This window comes from Phoxinus phoxinus, assembly GCF_949152265.1.
Source record: "Phoxinus phoxinus genome assembly, chromosome: 2".
NCBI lineage: Eukaryota > Metazoa > Chordata > Actinopteri > Cypriniformes > Leuciscidae > Phoxinus > Phoxinus phoxinus.
In genome coordinates, this window is record NC_136877.1 from 5,354,406 (window position 1) to 5,372,111 (window position 17,706).

Here is a 17,706-nt window from a genome sequence, read left to right on the forward strand (position 1 = left end):
CGACACATTACATTTATCAAAAGTGTCAGTAAAACACATTCATAATGTAAACAGAGATTATTTAGATTTTTCTATTCATCACGTTTCCACAAAAATATGGAAAATTGCACAAACGGTTGTCAACATTGTCAATAAGAACTATTATTAATAACTGAGCAGCAAAATCAGCACATAATAACGATTTCCGAAGGATCACGTGACACTGAATACTGGAGTAATGATGCTGAAAAATCATGAATAAATGACATTTTAAAATAAATTAATATTAATAAAATGTATAATTAATCTATGACAGTGAAGACGTTTATTTTTTTTTTTTTAATTTGGTCTTTCTATTTATGACGGTTTCCAGAAAAATATTAATAAGAAACATAAGAACCATTATTATAATATTTCAGCACCAGTAATAATTGAGGAGCAAATCAGCATATTAGAATGATTTCTGATGGATCATGTGACACTTGAAACTTTTAGAAAAATGTATTTAAAATTGTAACAATATTTCACAATATTACCCTTTTACTGTAATAATTGAGCAGCAAATCTGGATCATGTCCAGATGAAGGATCATGTGACACTGAAGACTGGAGTAATGATAGTGTAAATACAGGAATAAATGACATATTGAAATATACTGAATAGAAAAAGTTCTTTAAAATTGTAACAATATTTCACAATATTACCCTTTTACTGTATTTTGATCAAACAAATGCAGCCATGGTGAGCAGAAGAGCCTTCTTTCAAAAACATAAAACAAAAAACTAAATGATTGCACATTTTTGACTGATAATGTAAAGCAGAAAGGAAGGCTCCTCATTGGTTTGTTGCAGTGCCTTAGGTTTAGACTCGATAATGTTGTATGGTTGTTTAGAGAGTCGAAAACCTCTTTATGTTACATCATATGTTCTTCACAGCATGTTGGTTTCAGGAGGTTATAAATCACCATTACAAATGACTTAAAAAATTATTCAGTATATTTCAACCAGAGAGTTTTGACACAAAGTCCTTCAAACCATTATTTGCAGTACATATGAACTGAATAATAAAAAAAAACACGGTAAAGCTCCCTGATCTTTACAGCTTTAAAGTCCCAGGTCTGTCAGTACAGAACAAGAGAGGAGGATTTCACATGGCTTTAATTAAAGTAACACCAACAAAGTGGGTCATGTTGGCACAACATGGAACAAGAGACACCCAGTCAAAACACACTCCGAGAGCTTCAAAGTGAGCAGTGACGGCCTGCATGCAGTAGCTCACTAACACACAGATACTTCAGAGGTTTCCCCAACACAAACACTCTCTTACGAGTCTTGCCATAAACAACTCAAGCGTGTCATTTTACACAGGGATTAACAGCAAAACATCCTTAAGGAAACTGAGGATACACTGTTAAAAAAACTGTACATTTTACAGTAAAATACTGGCATCAGGGTTGCCAGGCATTACTGCCATTTTTTTCTAGAATTTCCTATTCTCTGATTACAGTAAATTGCTGTATTTTTACAGTAAACTATTTGAATGTGTGTATTTGCTATATCTAAAGGTACATGCACTAACTAGTATTGTTGATATGACTTCATACATCTTTAGCATATTAAAGCAAAGCGGTTGAGGTTTCCACAAGAGGGCAACACATTACACATAAGTGGCCTTCAAAACAGAATTACTTTTACATTACTTGTAATGCTGAAATTGTTATGTGACGTCTATAAAAAATAAATGTGCAATGTTAGATATTAAGGATACATTATGTCACCTGATATTAAGCTAGTGTGTTTATTGTGTGCACAAACCATAATCTTTGTGTTTTGCAGACACTAAAGGGTTACTTAAACATCACATAAATATGTTAATCTGAAACTATTTCAATATGACCCGAATGGCAACGAATACCTGCAATGGCAACACACTTTTGCCCTTTTTTCACGAGACTCTCAAAATTTGCTACCTTAAATTTTTAAGTACAATCAACTTGGATGTTTAAGTAATTTCAACTTAAATTATATTATATTGAGTATGATATTGAGTATGATTTCACTTTTCTAACTTTAGTTAGTGTGTAATGTTGCTGTTTGATCATAAACATCATCTGCAAAGTTACAACGCTCAAAGTTCAAAGCAAATGAAGATTTGCTTTTAAAGAAAAGGACTACAACATTCCTCCCGGGTTAGTGACATCACCAACCCTAAAATGTACATAAGCCCCGCCCCCTGAACACACAGTCCATGTTGAGAAGAGGAAGAGTTGTTGTAGTCGAGCACATTTGTGAGTCAGCTCAAACTTTAGCATCCATTTCACATGCAATAGAAAGCCACTCTGTGTGCATCTCACAACAGTTCCTATACCAGCGATTTATAGATTATCATGACAGAATATGCTAATTGAAGATAGTTAACTCCACATCAGCAACATAAACTCATCAACTAACCATTCAGAGACGTCCTGTTGCTTCTACATGTTGTCACTTCTTCTTGAGTCTCTCTATCTTTGTCTGACTCCGTTTTAACATTAAAGGCAGAACAGTTTCTGTAATTTTAGTGTGTGTCTGCGTGAGGTAATCGCAGCTGCTAACACACACCAGCTCTTGAAACCCCGCCCTCTGCAGCAGCTCATTTGCATTTAAAGGGGTCTGTGCATCTGTGGGGTATTTTGTGCTAAAATTGCACACACACACACACACACACACACACACACACACACACACACACACACACACACACACACACACACACACACACACACACACACACACACACACACACACACACACACACACACACACACACACACACACACACACACACACACACACACACGTTGTCACAACTTATTGTCTAAAAATTTTATTATCATTTTTGTACTGTCTAGTATCATGGGAACTTTTAATAGAAGGCATGTTAAGTTAAAAAGCGATAATTGCGTAATGTTGCCTTTAGAAATTATACATTACATACAACATGGTTGTTTCACACTGGTTGTAAAAAAAAACAAGACTAAAGTCAAACCATCTGCTGAGTTACATAAAAACTTATTGCAAACCTTTAATAGCACTAAAGCCTCCACTTAAATATAGTTTTTACATTTACATAGTCACTGTATTGTAGAGGCAGCGCTATAGACCTTTGGCGATTCTTAGAGTTCATAATGTGTTCTTGATAACCAATGAATTTAACTGATCGATAAAAAACCACACACACACACACACACACACACACACACACACACACACACACACGGCCATCCACGAGATGTAGAGCCACAGTAGAGCTTCTGTTGCTTCGGACCAGACGGGAATCCCTGGCTTCACCTGTGACTAGTCATAATGTTTTGGCTCACAGTCACAACACAAGTATGTTTGTGTGTGTGGGTGTGTCTGTGTGTGTGTGTGTGTGTGTGTGTGTGTGTGTATGTGTGTGTGTGTGTGTGTTTGTATGTGTATATGTGTGTGTGTGTATGTGTGTGTGTGTGTATGTATATGTGTGTGCGTGTATATGTGTGTATATATGTATATGTATATGTGTGTGTATTTACATGTGTGTGTGTATATGTGTGTATATATGTATATGTATATGGGTGTGTGTGTGTGTATATGTGTATGTGTGTATATGTGTGTGTGTGATATTGTGGGAATTTATATCAAAGTTGACATTCAGTTGTCATTACTAGGTGAGCTTTCACTTCAATAACAGGGCCAGTTGAAACGAAAGGGGTCAAACTGTGTAAACCAATGGCATTATGTATTTTACTCTGTGCGTCATGAAGCGGTATCGACCCAAAAGTAAACACTACATGTGATTATCCTTGTTTACTTTACAGGGGATCTCCCCCCGTAGCTCAAAATACTCCAATGCACAACTTCACTCATTTGTGAACAAGTGCTACAAGAACAACGTATATCCGTGACCCCATTAAATACTTTTTATAGCCATTTTTAGGCTTTTTGCCTCTTATTTATATAGGACATTTGGTGGACAGACGGGAACTCATGGGAGATGAGAGAGGGGAATTGGACCGGGAAAGGTCCTCGATCTGGGACTTGAACTTGACATATGTCGAACACTCGCCCACACGGCTATGGCTTCGGCCCCATTCAATACTTTGTCATGATTTCACATCCCTGTTTGCTTGTTTCAATGTGGAAGCATTACAAAATACATCCAGATAAGGACCTTTGATCTATTGGCTCTGTAATACATAATCAAATATGCATAATTTTCCTGCACAGCCCAGTGGGTTTGTTTGGAACTGCATCTTTCATGAATAAAAGTGTGATCATTAGATCATAGAGGCTGACCAATGAATGACCTGTGTGTGAATTACAGTGTTCCTCTTTATACTGGAAACTGAATGACAGCATAGGTCAGCATTTAGACTTACATCACTTCCTCTGCAGATTTTTGACAAACCGCACAAAGCCAAGCTTTCAAAGTGATGTGACATCACATACTTATAATAATGAATATACATGTCAAATACATTATGAGATAATGCATTCTTCTAACTGTGACTCAGCAGAACAAAAGCAGCATTCATTAATTTATTACTTAATGTGTTGTATGATATCAACTTTTTTGTTTTGCTTGATATTACCATTTTAAAATATAATATAAGCTATAACATCCATCATTCACTTACTAAACAATTGTGTTTAACACAAGCTCTGCTGAACAGTATAGTTGTAGTCTTCTTAATTGACAATGAATTAAACGTTTCAACTGAAAGTACATTTTTAATAAGAGTAAAATTGCCAAAGTGCAGCGATCACACAGCGCCACCTAGCGACAACGTATTTGAATTGCAATCCTGCAACGTTCTAATTTCGAATTTTAGAATAATTTGCTATTTTAAATAATTTTGTCACAAAAAGATATGATTAAGAGAGAACATGATTTAAAATCTGCTCATTTAGGCCTAGATATTTTATGCAAGATCTTATCTGCAATTCACAAAACACAATATGTAGCTAAATATATATATATATATGACATATTATTGAATATGTTGAAAATGTTTTAAAATAGCCCACTTTCGGCATTTTTGTGGGACTTGTCAACTATGTAGGCTTAACTGTAGTGACTGTAAAATAAAATAAAAACGTTTCATTAAATTAATTACATTTAGCCTAAATAAAAAATAAGCAGTGAAGCGATTTTATTTCAAAATATTATTAATAAATAGATCCAGAATAAATAAATTGACCCAGGTCATCCGCCGAAACGGTTCTATTTCTATAAATTAATTTAGGCGAAATTATTTAATTTTCAATTTCGCCAATAGGCTAACGCGTTTAGTCATAAACCATGTTTGTAGAAAATGCTAGAAAGTTTTTAAAAATAAATAAATAAACACTAACAAAGATGGTCGATTCGCATGTGAAAAGATTCAAAAACATGTCAACAAACAGTCCTTAACCAATGTCGTTGTTAACTTTCTTATCAATAATTATGGAACATGTTAATAGGCCTATTGTTCAACGTTTTTAAAGATAGCTATATTTTTTCATCAAACGCAGTTCGAAAGTAGGCTATAACTTCTGCAAACTAACTCGAAATGTCTTTCTGAAGGAAGATTATTTTAAAATAAAGCGTTATGCATTAAATATGCATTATAATAAAACAATAACAAGGAGCATTTTGATGATCTATTCAGTCTTCATCATCTGTTGGATGTCCAGCGGGGTGTGTTACCTTGTTCTCAGAACTGCCAAAGAGGGGAAATGCTTATCGATCGATCTGATAAGAGGACAATTTAAAGGCCAGTCGCAGAGCATTGCACCAAAACAGAGCAATTCAAAGGAGATAGAGTGTGCATGCTTCATATGCAGAACAAGAGAACTCGTAATAATGCTCCTCTTACTCGTTGTCACTGTGTGTGGAAGCAGCATCGGCGTGGAGAGCCTCCCGTTGCCCGACTCTGGCCCACATCTGGCGAACGACTGGGGAGAAGCGGTCCGGTTCCGACATCTGTACGCGGCCCGACGAGGTTTACATCTGCAGATTCACACAGACGGAGGCATCAGCGGATCGCGCATGCAGAGCTCGGACAGTAAGTCACAGCACATCAATGACTTCACGTATATGATCAATGACAGATGAGGATGTCCGAGATGACAAAGAGCAGAAATATTTAAAAAACACTATTTAAAACACGTGCGGTTGATTTCTTTAAAAGTATTTTTTTTCCCCCAATTATGTTGATTTCTATCATAACAATAATAAAATAAAAAACATGCAACATAGTTCGAAATGTCAAGTGGTGCAACCATCACACCAAAAAAACACACCTTTTCTACACATATTAAATATTAGTTGTACACTGTAAAAACATATCGGTTGCATGGCAACATGTTATTACATTGCTTTAACTCATCAAAATATGTTAAGCAATTTCAACCTTTTAATGAGTTATACAAGATTATTTTTTTTATACAGTCAGTTTAATGTAATTTAAGTTGAAATGTCTAAAACATCCAAGTTGATTGTACTTAAAAATGTAAGTGTTGTTAATTTTTTTTTTTTTACAGTGTATAAAAGTTATATATAATATATGATCTTTTAGGGTTAGTACATTTGAACAAAATGTGTGTAATATGTATATTAAAAACACATTTATTTTCAGCCATTCAATCTGATTAAACTAAAAAAAAAAAAAAATAGAAACAAATGTTATAGAAAAGGTGTACTCAAGTAATTTCTTTCTATGAATTGCCTTTATTATTTTTTTATGCAAAAAATGAAATAAAAATTGAAATAAATAAATAATAGTGAATAATTTTCACTAATATATCCAGATCAAAACAAACGTCATGTAATTTACTCAATACGTCACAGCCGGATGTCATGCATTATTATATTAAAAAACTATATTATGATTTTTGCAACATGCACTATGCATTTTCTGTATTTGATGCAAATATCACCATTGCAACTGCAATTCATATCAGCCTATTCATGTCAAATATCTGTAAGCTGACCAGTAATGTGTAAAATCAGATTTTTAGCTAAAAAAAACAAAACATATATATATGATTCTTTACTTTTATTGCATTCTATAAAAAGTGGTCTATTGTTTCCTGCAGGTTTGGTTGAGATAAGTCCGGTGGACACGGGCACTGTTGCCATTAAAGGAGTTGCAAGCTCCCGATTTCTCTGCATGGACAGAAGAGGGAAACTGTATGGATCGGTAGGTCTGACAATCAGAAGTAATACAGATGTATAATAAACATGTGCATTCTTAAAAAGTAAGCTTCTTTTGTATAGAACAAGCTATTTGAACGGTTCACACAGAACCACTGCTACATTTCCATTGTTTTTCAATAAACATGCACTAGAAGGACACATTTAACCATTGTGCTTGTGCAGCATCTCAAGCATGACACGCAAACAAGTTCAACTTTTAAACTTTGTGTGAACCTGCCCTAAGGTTGTTGATTTGCTTTGTTTTTTGACACGCTTGTGCACTTACAGAATAGCGTTCTGAAACCTGTAGGGCCTAAAAGCAAATCGGATACTTTTACAATTTCCTCCACAAAATTGCTTCAGTGCACGATTTTGATTCCTGACCACAAGATTATTTCTCAAACAGTAGTTGAGGTAGAATGTGTAGACAGAGATCAACTGAGGCTACGTGTTGTGAGATGATCTCCTTTTAGCACATGTGCATATTGCAATAATTATATTCTTAGAGAGTGCAACATTGGCGCTCTGCCACCATCATAATAAAACTACACACATTCGTCAGAGGCAGATAACCTCGGCATGCTAAGGTCACCTCGCGATGTCCTCTGTGACTGAGGAAGTGTAGACAAGCCGATTTCGCCACAGACATCTAGCTCTGTTGACATTATGTTCTGGTCATGGGTCATTCCTCCCATCTGACGTTAAAACCCAAGAACATTATAGGGCAGGACACGGTCATCATGCATATAGCCAAACTCCAAAATGAAGAGTTTAGAGAAAATGTCTGTCCTTCTCAATACTGCGTAATATGTGCCTAGCCAAAATGATCACAGATTATAAATAGTGCAGAGTATGGTTTGAGTGCTTGACTTCTCATTTGACTTGACTGACCAGAACATGCAAAAAAAAAAAAATGATTCTGTCCAAATAGGCTGATTTGAGTGGTGTCATTGCAGCAACCTTTGCCCATGGCGGGGTATGTTTGCATAGCTAAAACCTCATTGAAAAGAAACAGCAATAACAACCTTGGCCTCTCCATGTGGTGCAAACAGCTCTCAATAAACCTTAAAACACTCGAGGGCAGGGCAGGTCCATGGCACATCCATATTGTGATTATATGCACAGAAAAAGTGTTCGGTTTTCATGTTTTTGCCGTTTCTTTTGTTTGCCAGCACACTTACTCTAAGGACGGCTGCTCTTTTCTGGAACGCATCCAGCCAGACGGCTACAACATCTACATCTCGAGCAACTATGGAGTGCTTGTGAGTTTGGCTAAGTTGCACAGTCACGACGGGACTACAGCATCCCAGTTTCTGCCCATGGTGAACACACTCTCTCAGGACCCCACCGAACGCCACTCAGGGGAACAGCGCTCTCCCGCCGGCCCCGGACAGGGCCATCAGCTGGGCCTTCAGATAGACAGCATGGACCCTTTTGGAATGATGTCTCAGATTGTGATCCAGAGTCCCAGTTTCAACAAGAGATGAGGAGTGAACAATCCCTCGTGGATGTTCTCGAGGCGACGACCCTGAGGTCGAGAAGCAGAATCAGTCCTGTCGTGAAGCAGAGCACAGGGCCAGACTTTCAGAAAGAGCTGGAGAGTCCAGTAAAAAGAAAACTGCATGGACACAGTCACTGGAACAATGTAGTGTTAGCAAACAAGAAAATCACTCCAAATGATAATGGTGCATCGCCTGCAGAATGCATTTATTTATTTTTCTAGTTTTGTTTGTGATGACCTTGCTCTCTAATTATTGTTTCAAATTTTATAGTTAACACATGCACTGTAAAAAATATTTTATATCTTTTGTATTCTTTTTTTATACAGTTATTCTGAAAGATGAGATTATACACTTTAAAAAATGCTGGGTTGTTTCAACCCAATTTTGGGTCAAATGTGGACAAACCCAGCTGTTGGGTTAATTTTTCACATTACATTTTTAACCCAACATTTGGGTTTGTCCATATTTGACCCAAAATTGGGTTGAAACAACCCAGCATTTTTTAGAGTGTATAAGCAAGGATAATATCTAAATTACTTTGAAATCTATTTACTTATAAATGTGGTTACCGGTAAATGGTTTTCTTACTGATAAGACAGCACTCTAAAAAAATGCTGGGTTGTTTCAACCCAATTTTGGGTTCAAATATGGACAAACCCAGCCGTTGGGTTACATTTTTAAATTCATTTTTTAACCCAACGTTTGGGTTTGTCCATATTTTGACCCAAAATTGTGTTGAAACAAAGTTTTAAATTCTTAAATATAAGCATCATCTCTTCTTCTTTCATTAGAAAGACTTAAAACTTATATATTTTTTTCTTGATATGTTGCAAGGCAGGCTACTTCTTCCACAAAATACTAATGAATATTGTAAAGATTTGGTGGCCTGAGAAACAGCAGAATATATTCCCACGTGTCCTTGCATGATGCCCTTGAGTTACCGTTTACAATATTCACAGGAAGGTTTTTGTAACGTTGTGGCTCCCTCTACTGGCAAAGAAGTCATATGCATTTTGAGATAATGGTGTTAAAGGGTTATTATTAGTTCACCATAACATTCATTTTGTCATCATTTACTCACCCTCATGTTGTTCCAAACCTGTATCGGTTTCTTTCCTCTGATGAACATAAAAGAAGATGTTTGGAAGAATGTCGGTAACCAGACAGTTTCTGGACTCCATTGACTAAGTCTTCCATAGTATTTTTCTTTCCCAAACAATGGAAGTCAATGGGGACGAACAACTGTTCGGTTACCAGCATTCTTCAAAGCATCTTCTTTTATGTTACAGAGAGGAAAGAAACTTATACAGGTTTGAAACAACAAAAGGGTGAGGAAATTATGACAGAATTGTCCTTTTTTGGGTGAATCCCTTTAAATGTTATTACTCAATCTCAAGTCACACAGAGCCCGTGTAGAGAAGAGAAAACATGAGAGACCGCCTACAGAGAAATACTTGTCACAAAAGAGACACCCCGATAATATATGCAACATAGCTAACTGTCTCCATCATAACTCTCTGTATACTGTTAATGTCAGCTTTGGGCCCATTGCTTATCACTATATAATGTAGTGCAAGCACACAAATAATGACTTGAATTGTTTTAGAAGTGCCTTATATTTTTTTATTGTAGGGTGACCTAAGTTAACCTACCTTTGCTGTACTGCTATAAAATACTTAACAAACATGTGATTTTTTTGTTTGTCATGTAGGCGAATGCCTTTATCTACAAACAAAATAAAAGAAAATGTACATAAATAATTCACATTTTCCCCAATTAATTGTTGTAGACTATAGGAGCAATGCCGGGTTCAGTTTAAAACACTCATTTGAACATGCAAAAATAGATTTTTAAGCCTTAATTTAAGTGAAATATGCTGACATATTTTATACTCTTGATTGTTTTCAAATATTTGTAAGGTATGAATGTGCACAGGGCCTAAAATTAACACTCGCCAAGCGCCAAATGCGAGTAAAAATCGGCGTTGGCGAATATATGAAAAGGTCAATTGCTAGATGGATGGTAATGCAGTGTTGGACGCATGGGACATGTTGGTGGGCCAGCGCTGCATCATCACAGAAGTTTAAGCCTTGCCTTAAATACAAGCGCAAGAAGACACAAAAGGTAACTCAACAGCATCCTAATAATCGTTAACAGTGTCGTTAATGTAATCAAACAACAAAAGAAAAAGAGAAATGAGTGCAGCTCTTGTCTGAATAACTTTTTAAACTTTAATAAGGATTTATTACTACAGTGAAGATTAGGCTATGTTATTTTACATTTGATTAGCATACATTATTAAATGTCTGCACCTGAACACTACCTTTAGACCTTTCCTGAAAGCACAGTTTATTTCAGTTGTATCTTTGTTCTGTTGTATTTGTTTGCTTTGTGATGTTACTGTTTATTTCTCTGTAATAATGTTTCAAACTAGGCTAGTTTTAGCTGTGGTGGTATTGGTTCTGAAATAGAGAATTATGACTTTTCACTGGTATCTAAAATTAGGCTGTCATATTTTCATGGTTGGTAAAAAATATTAATGGTCGGTCGGTAAGAAATATATAAGTCACCGGCCTTTCAAAAAGTTAGTTTTAGGCCCTGCATATGCATAATGAGTGGCAGTGCTATGGTTTTGTGACTTAAATAAGCTCATTACGCTGTAATAATTTTCACAGTGGTGTCAGATATACAGTAGGCCTATACACTGTCCCACAATACAGTTAAATATGAGACCACATATTGTAGGCCTATATATCTTCCCTAAAATTATGATCCCGTAACAACTGATTTCCTGAGAGAAATAGCATGCAAGCATGTCCCAAAAAACATTAGGCTACATTGAAGAACTTAAATTATTAATTAAAACATTAACAGTTCATTGTCATGATAAAACAAGAATAACTATTATTACAACCAATTAGTATGAATTTGATTGACAGACGCACCTGAAAAAGAGGGCTTGGTCCGACTCGTCAATGAATCTCGCTAAATGTAAAGCTACGAATACGCTCTGCTTTCTATTTCTTTTCATTTAGTTTTTATCAAGCATAAACATTATGATCCGAACCAATTGGCTTAGTTTTGCTTCCCTTCCAGAAGACGGCGCCGTAGTTCAGTCACATGATCAATACCAACATCCGGGCAACTGGAACGAAGAAGAAGAAGAAGAGAGATTTCGCCAGGAAAGAGGAAAGACTTCGGGATAGATACATAGGATAGATAACCAAATCGAAAAAATGGCTTTTATATCCAATGGTGATGATTTATTTGACCCGATTATCATGGCCGATATCAGGTAAAACCAACGATAAACAGAAACTGCTGCGTCACGTGATGGTGCCTTCGTTTCTCTTACAGTAGTTCAGTGTGTCAGGGGGTTTAGTTAATTCAGTGACTGTCACTGTACATGTTTTTAAATGTGTTTAGGTTCATAAATGCTCTCTTATTTTTAGGTTTCATGTAGAAGGTTATCAGGAAGGGTTTGAGGAGGGAACTCGACAGGGAACCATCGAGGGTCGGAACCACGGGCGGCTGCACGGAGCCAAACTCAGTGCTGAGGTGAAGTACGGACTAATAACGTTACACACACATGATGGCATTTTCAGTGGCTTTACATTGAAGAAATATCACGTTTAGGAAGCTAGTAATACATCTCTTTACATGTTTCACATCTTTTCAGTATTCATAATATTGACTGACTCTTCTGGAAAAGCAGTGTCAGGGTTTTTTCTCTTGTGTTATCATTACAATGGCTTTTGAACAGGCAGTTGACACCAGTGACTGACAGCTGTGTGACATGCAGTTCATCTACAACTGTTTACATCATTTATATAGTAGTTGTTATTATAGATTTTAATTTCATTTGTCTCTTTTCTTATTTCATATTTTTATTATTATTCATGGTATTTATTGAGAAACATCAAACATATCTACAATAATTCAGACCAAATGTGACAGTAGAGCAATTTATAATGTTACAAACCGTTTCTATTTCAAATTCTTTTGAAATGTTTATTCATTTAAAGAATCCTGAAAATCATGTTTCCACAAAAATATTAAGCAATACAAACTGTTTTTAATAGATAACTGATAATAATATAAAAGCCCTTATTAATAATCAAGAACCAATAATAATTGAGCAAGAAATCAGCATATTAGACTGATTTCTGAAGGATTATGTGACACTGAAGAAAGTTATTTACATATTTCACAATATTACTGTATAGAATCATCAAATAAATGCAGCCTTGGTGTGCAGAAGAAAATCTGAATTATTCAAAAATTTTGACTGTCATTGTCACCACTATTGAATTAAAAGTGTGTGCAGAATAAATACAGTTTTATATATCACATTTCTATGCAAACTTTAATAAACTTTTGTTACTTTTAAAGGTAAATGCATTAAATGTCCTATTTTTCCAGGTGTCTTTTTATAATGGATTTGCTCTTGCATGGAAATGCCTCCTTCAAAATGACAGTGATGTTAAAGCAAGGTATGTTCTGCAGCACATAACAAAAGAAACGAAACAAATGATTCATCTGCCTGCTAACTTCCAGAGTTTCTCCTAGAAAAAGGCTGAAAGCTATGGAGTCTTTGATCGGAGTGATCCAGAACTTCCCATACGAAGACCCTCAGTATGAGAAACTTCAGGAGGACATGGAAAGAGTGCGTGCCAAATTTAGACAGGTAATCTCTTTTACCATGTCACACTTTCTTTTTGTTTTTCAAATCAAGAATATATATATATATATATTAGGGGTGTAACGATACACATATTCGTATTGAACCGTTTGGTACGAGGTTTTCGGTTCGGTTTTCGGTACGCATTTTCAAACCGAACGGTTCGTTGGACCATTTTTCCTGCCGACCAAAATTTAGTTATTTCAAATGTGGGCGCGTGGCAAGCGCGCTCATAATGTATGAGACGCTGTCGCGACCACAACATTGCCCAACATCAAATGGCAAAATGTAATGTAAGCGGAACGAAACTGCGCTACTCGTTATTGTGTGGTTGACGGACCGTTTATCAGTTTGGACCAATGCAGCGCGAGCTGATCTTGATCAAGCAGCTGTTACTACACAGCGAGATCCAGTAAAGAAAGCATTTGAATTCGCCACTGAAGTAATAACATCGCTGCGAGATCTAGTGAGAAACATTCACATTTCTCCATTATTAATGGATCAAACAGCGCTGGCGTGGAAACCAGGAAGAAACATTGTGCCATGAATGAACTATTCAGTGTCCACAGATCAGCAACATTCACCATGGGTTTACTGTAGTAACACTACTAACTGTAACCATGGAAGTTTGGCAGGAATAGTAACGTTAGGCTATAATGCTTTAAGTAACATTACGTCGGTTTTATTTTGACATTATGAACACAATTGCTGCCCTCAAATGTTAATCTGGACTAAAATAAACCTTTGTTTATAACTACTACAATATTACATTTCATTTTGTCCAAGGAGCTGTTTTGTTTTATATGCTCAAAGAAAAGTCAAGTATAGCTCCATCATTGCTCAAAGTTAAAAAAAATCATACTTTATGATGTTAGTTTTAATAAAAATAGAATTAAAAAAATTAAATCAAGGAAATTTCTCTGGCATTTCTTTCTTTTTGCTGTATCGAAAACGTACCGAACCGTGAATTTTGTCAACCGTTACACCCCTAATATATATATATATATATTAGGGGTGTAATAATATATATATATATATATATATATATATATATATATATATATATTAGGGCTGGGACGATACACCTATCTCCCGATGCAATACTATCACAATACTTGGGTGCCGATACGATATGTATTGCGATTTTTATTTTTTAAAGAATTGCGATTCTACAAGTATTGCGATTTGATATTGCAATATATTGCATTTTTTTTAACACTAGACCATCGTGAAAAGTTTAATCATACACTTATACAGTCTGTACATGATGTACAAGATGAGTCATATTTACAAAAACAAATCACATCTTGCTGACTTTTATTTCAGAAGCATCATACAATACTACATTCTCTTGAATAAATGATTCAATAACAAACACATTTTTTAACAGTCACTTGTCGCCACTTAGTGTCAAAACAATGTAATAGATAAATGTGTTATTTTAAGCACCAAGTTTCTATCAAAAGCTGATTTTGATCACTATCGTAGACATCAGTGCTCAGATTTGAACTATTGCAACACATAAATAATGATACTATGATGTTGAAAAGACTGTTTGTGTGAAGCTGTTTCATGATGACTCTCTCCGGGTCAGCGGCAGCGCCAACACCGCTTTGAATGTTGCAATATGATTTTGTCAAAGTTTAATAGACAGGCGAATTGATAGATTGCGTGTTTGAAATCAAGATCACAGTCTTCTCTCTCTCTCAGCATATGAGTAGCACGAGGGCTTTTCAGTGCTTTCAGTCTCACGTCGCGTCTACTTGGGATATTACGTCCCTTAAACTCAAAGATAACGACACATTTCATCCTCTGTTGGAACGAAAGTGGCTAACTTCTGTCAACCCCGTCTACAAGGAAGGACAAAAAGAAAGCAATTGAATTTGAATTGATATCAATTCTGGAATAAAAATATCCATTTTAGAACCGAAAAAAAGAAAATCACGATAGCTAGGTGAATTGATTTTTTTTTCTCCCAGCCCTAATATATATATATATATATAAATATATAATTTATTTTTACGTTGTATTCATTGAAATGACATCTACCTAACACCTCTCACCTTAACAGGTCTGCTCTTTACTGAACGTGTCAACAGACTTTAGAGAATATGTGAGTGGATCAACAGGAATGTCTTTCTGAGACTACTGGAGTCTTCCCGCAGTCGTGGCAAACTCACGATGATCATCTGATGATCCGCCGCTCGAGATGAGGCAGTTTTTGGTGTTCACATGCAGTGTGTACAGGTGTGGACCGTCATCACTCTCACTGGAGTCGTACGGCAGTTCTTTATACTGAATTCTAGACAACACTCAATGCTAGAGGTTGAGTGCTATTCTTAAGAGTTTGGTGGTTTTAAAGTGAGATATAAAGGGTGAAATGGCAATGGCAGTCAATCTCGTATACAAGACAAACCAAAGTCACTGTCTTTATGAGAATATTCCATCTTGCAAAATTATTTTATATATTTTTGAACCCTTCCAGTGTGCAGAAGAATGACTTTAATCTGTAGACAAAGGTGTATTTCTGCATCTTTAATGGACAGTGCTGTTCAAAGGACTCCATCTTGTGGTGAATTTGGAGAATTGTTCTTGCAGTTCTGTGGCTCCGCCTGCTGGTGAACTGCATTATTGCATTATTCTTGAATTATGGATATATGGATAAATGTAGCTCAGACACAGTTTTTGCAGGAGATGCTGTACAAGTTTTGACTTAAAAGGCTTATTATTAGGGAAGAATAATTATATAATTAGGAACAATTATTTTTATCTTTAAAGGAAATGTTTTTTTTGTATAATTGTGTTAAATGATTTTGAATGGAAAGACATAATAAAGTTAAAATAAAATAAAAAGTATTTATTTCAATATAAAATTAATGATCCACATGTGTTGCTTATTTTGTTGTATAGTCTAAATATGATCCTTATAGTTTATTGCTAATAATGATAATAACTTTTACAAATTATTATTGTTGTTATTAATACTTGTTAATGTTACATTTTGTTGGTCCTTTATTAGTTAAAAATGTCTGACGTATTTTATTAGGTCTCCTTTTGATATTTTAATATCTATTTTTGAAGATCATATAATTAAGAGCTGCTGGATTAGAGTGATTTAATATTACACCCCCCCCCCCCCCAGCCACACACACACACACACACACACACACACACATGCTCTTTGCAGAAATCTTAGTCACACCAAGGACAATTAAAACTATATAGTTTTAAAGTCCCCCTGTAATCAATAATTTGATCACTGAAACTCATCTTTGATCACCAAATGACATATTTAAGTGTTTTCCTCCTTGAATTTTTTTGATTCATGCCTTAAAATAGCTTGAATGTAACTGTACACCCTTGCCTCATTTAGTATGCGCGGTTCTATGAATATGAAATGAGCCCCGCCTCCACACACTCACTCAGCTCACAGATCCACTGGTTGACGATCACACGTTGATCTGATTGGTTACAAGGTAGTGTGTGACGTCAGAAACACCAGCGATTTCAAACCGTGTTTTTGAGACTGTCTTTGGTTCACTGCAGTTTTAAACAGAAAATACTCAGCAATGCTGTCGACTTATGAATTTACACATGGTTTGTCTTCAACTACATTAAAATCACCACATCGACATATAAACAACTTTAAAAGTCATTCTAAAAAGAGTGACAGCCAATCAGAATCCATCCTGCACCCAAAAACTGCAGCGGACGCTTAGAATAAACCGAGCGATAGTTTTATCATTATAGTTCTCGTTCTTGGTGTGAACGGGCCTTTAGTTAGCAGCCCTGAATCCTCAGATATTCCTCAGTGCTGTTTCGGGGTGGTCAGCAGATAGCTTTCCTCCCCTCTCCTGGGCCCAGAACGGGGACAGTTGCTGTGGCCGTAACAATGCAGTAGTGGGGCCCGTGCGAGAGGCCAGGGGGCTGCGCGACGCGCTCTGGTTTTGTTCTGCTTTCCTCACACTTGAAGCCTGAGGTGCAGATCAGAATTCAGGCGGACAGGAGTTGGCAGCGTATTAGAGGGTGTTTCTGGAGATGGCAGCTGGTCTACGCCGTGGGCAGCAGCAGGTAAACACCAGGCTCCTTCTGAGCCCTGACAGATAAAACCCTGCTCTTCCCTGAAGACCTGCTGCTATATCAGTCGTCTTCTGCTGTTTGGAGTCATACACGCTTTGGTTTGGACATTAATTGGAAGCCAGAACTACACATTATAAAGTGACCCCAAGAAGAACTGGACAATGAATATCGTTGCATTAGACTGTCCTCTGAGATCAATATGCATAATTCTTACGTTTTTATGGAATGTTGCAGTATTATAAATTATACATTTTAATTTTATTT

At 36.1% G+C, this 17,706-nt stretch overlaps 2 protein-coding genes across 2 annotated transcripts; both read left to right on the plus strand.

Annotated features, from left to right (window-relative positions):
- Positions 1 to 5,844: 5,844 nt before the first annotated feature.
- On the plus strand, positions 5,845 to 9,066 carry fgf19 (fibroblast growth factor 19; the record flags this gene model as incomplete). Its single annotated transcript, XM_079583860.1, has 3 exons — positions 5,845 to 6,046; positions 7,080 to 7,183; positions 8,352 to 9,066. 3 exons carry the CDS (start codon positions 5,845 to 5,847, stop codon positions 8,664 to 8,666), a joined length of 621 nt encoding a protein of 206 aa, XP_079439986.1. The 3' UTR covers positions 8,667 to 9,066.
- A 2,732-nt stretch (positions 9,067 to 11,798) lies between these two features.
- Positions 11,799 to 16,239, plus strand: lto1 (LTO1 maturation factor of ABCE1). Its single transcript, XM_079583889.1, has 5 exons — positions 11,799 to 11,976; positions 12,134 to 12,239; positions 13,104 to 13,174; positions 13,251 to 13,368; positions 15,434 to 16,239. The coding sequence occupies exons 1-5, from the start codon at positions 11,918 to 11,920 to the stop codon at positions 15,503 to 15,505; spliced, it is 426 nt and encodes a 141-aa protein (XP_079440015.1). The 5' UTR covers positions 11,799 to 11,917; the 3' UTR covers positions 15,506 to 16,239.
- The last annotated feature ends 1,467 nt before the right edge of the window (positions 16,240 to 17,706 follow it).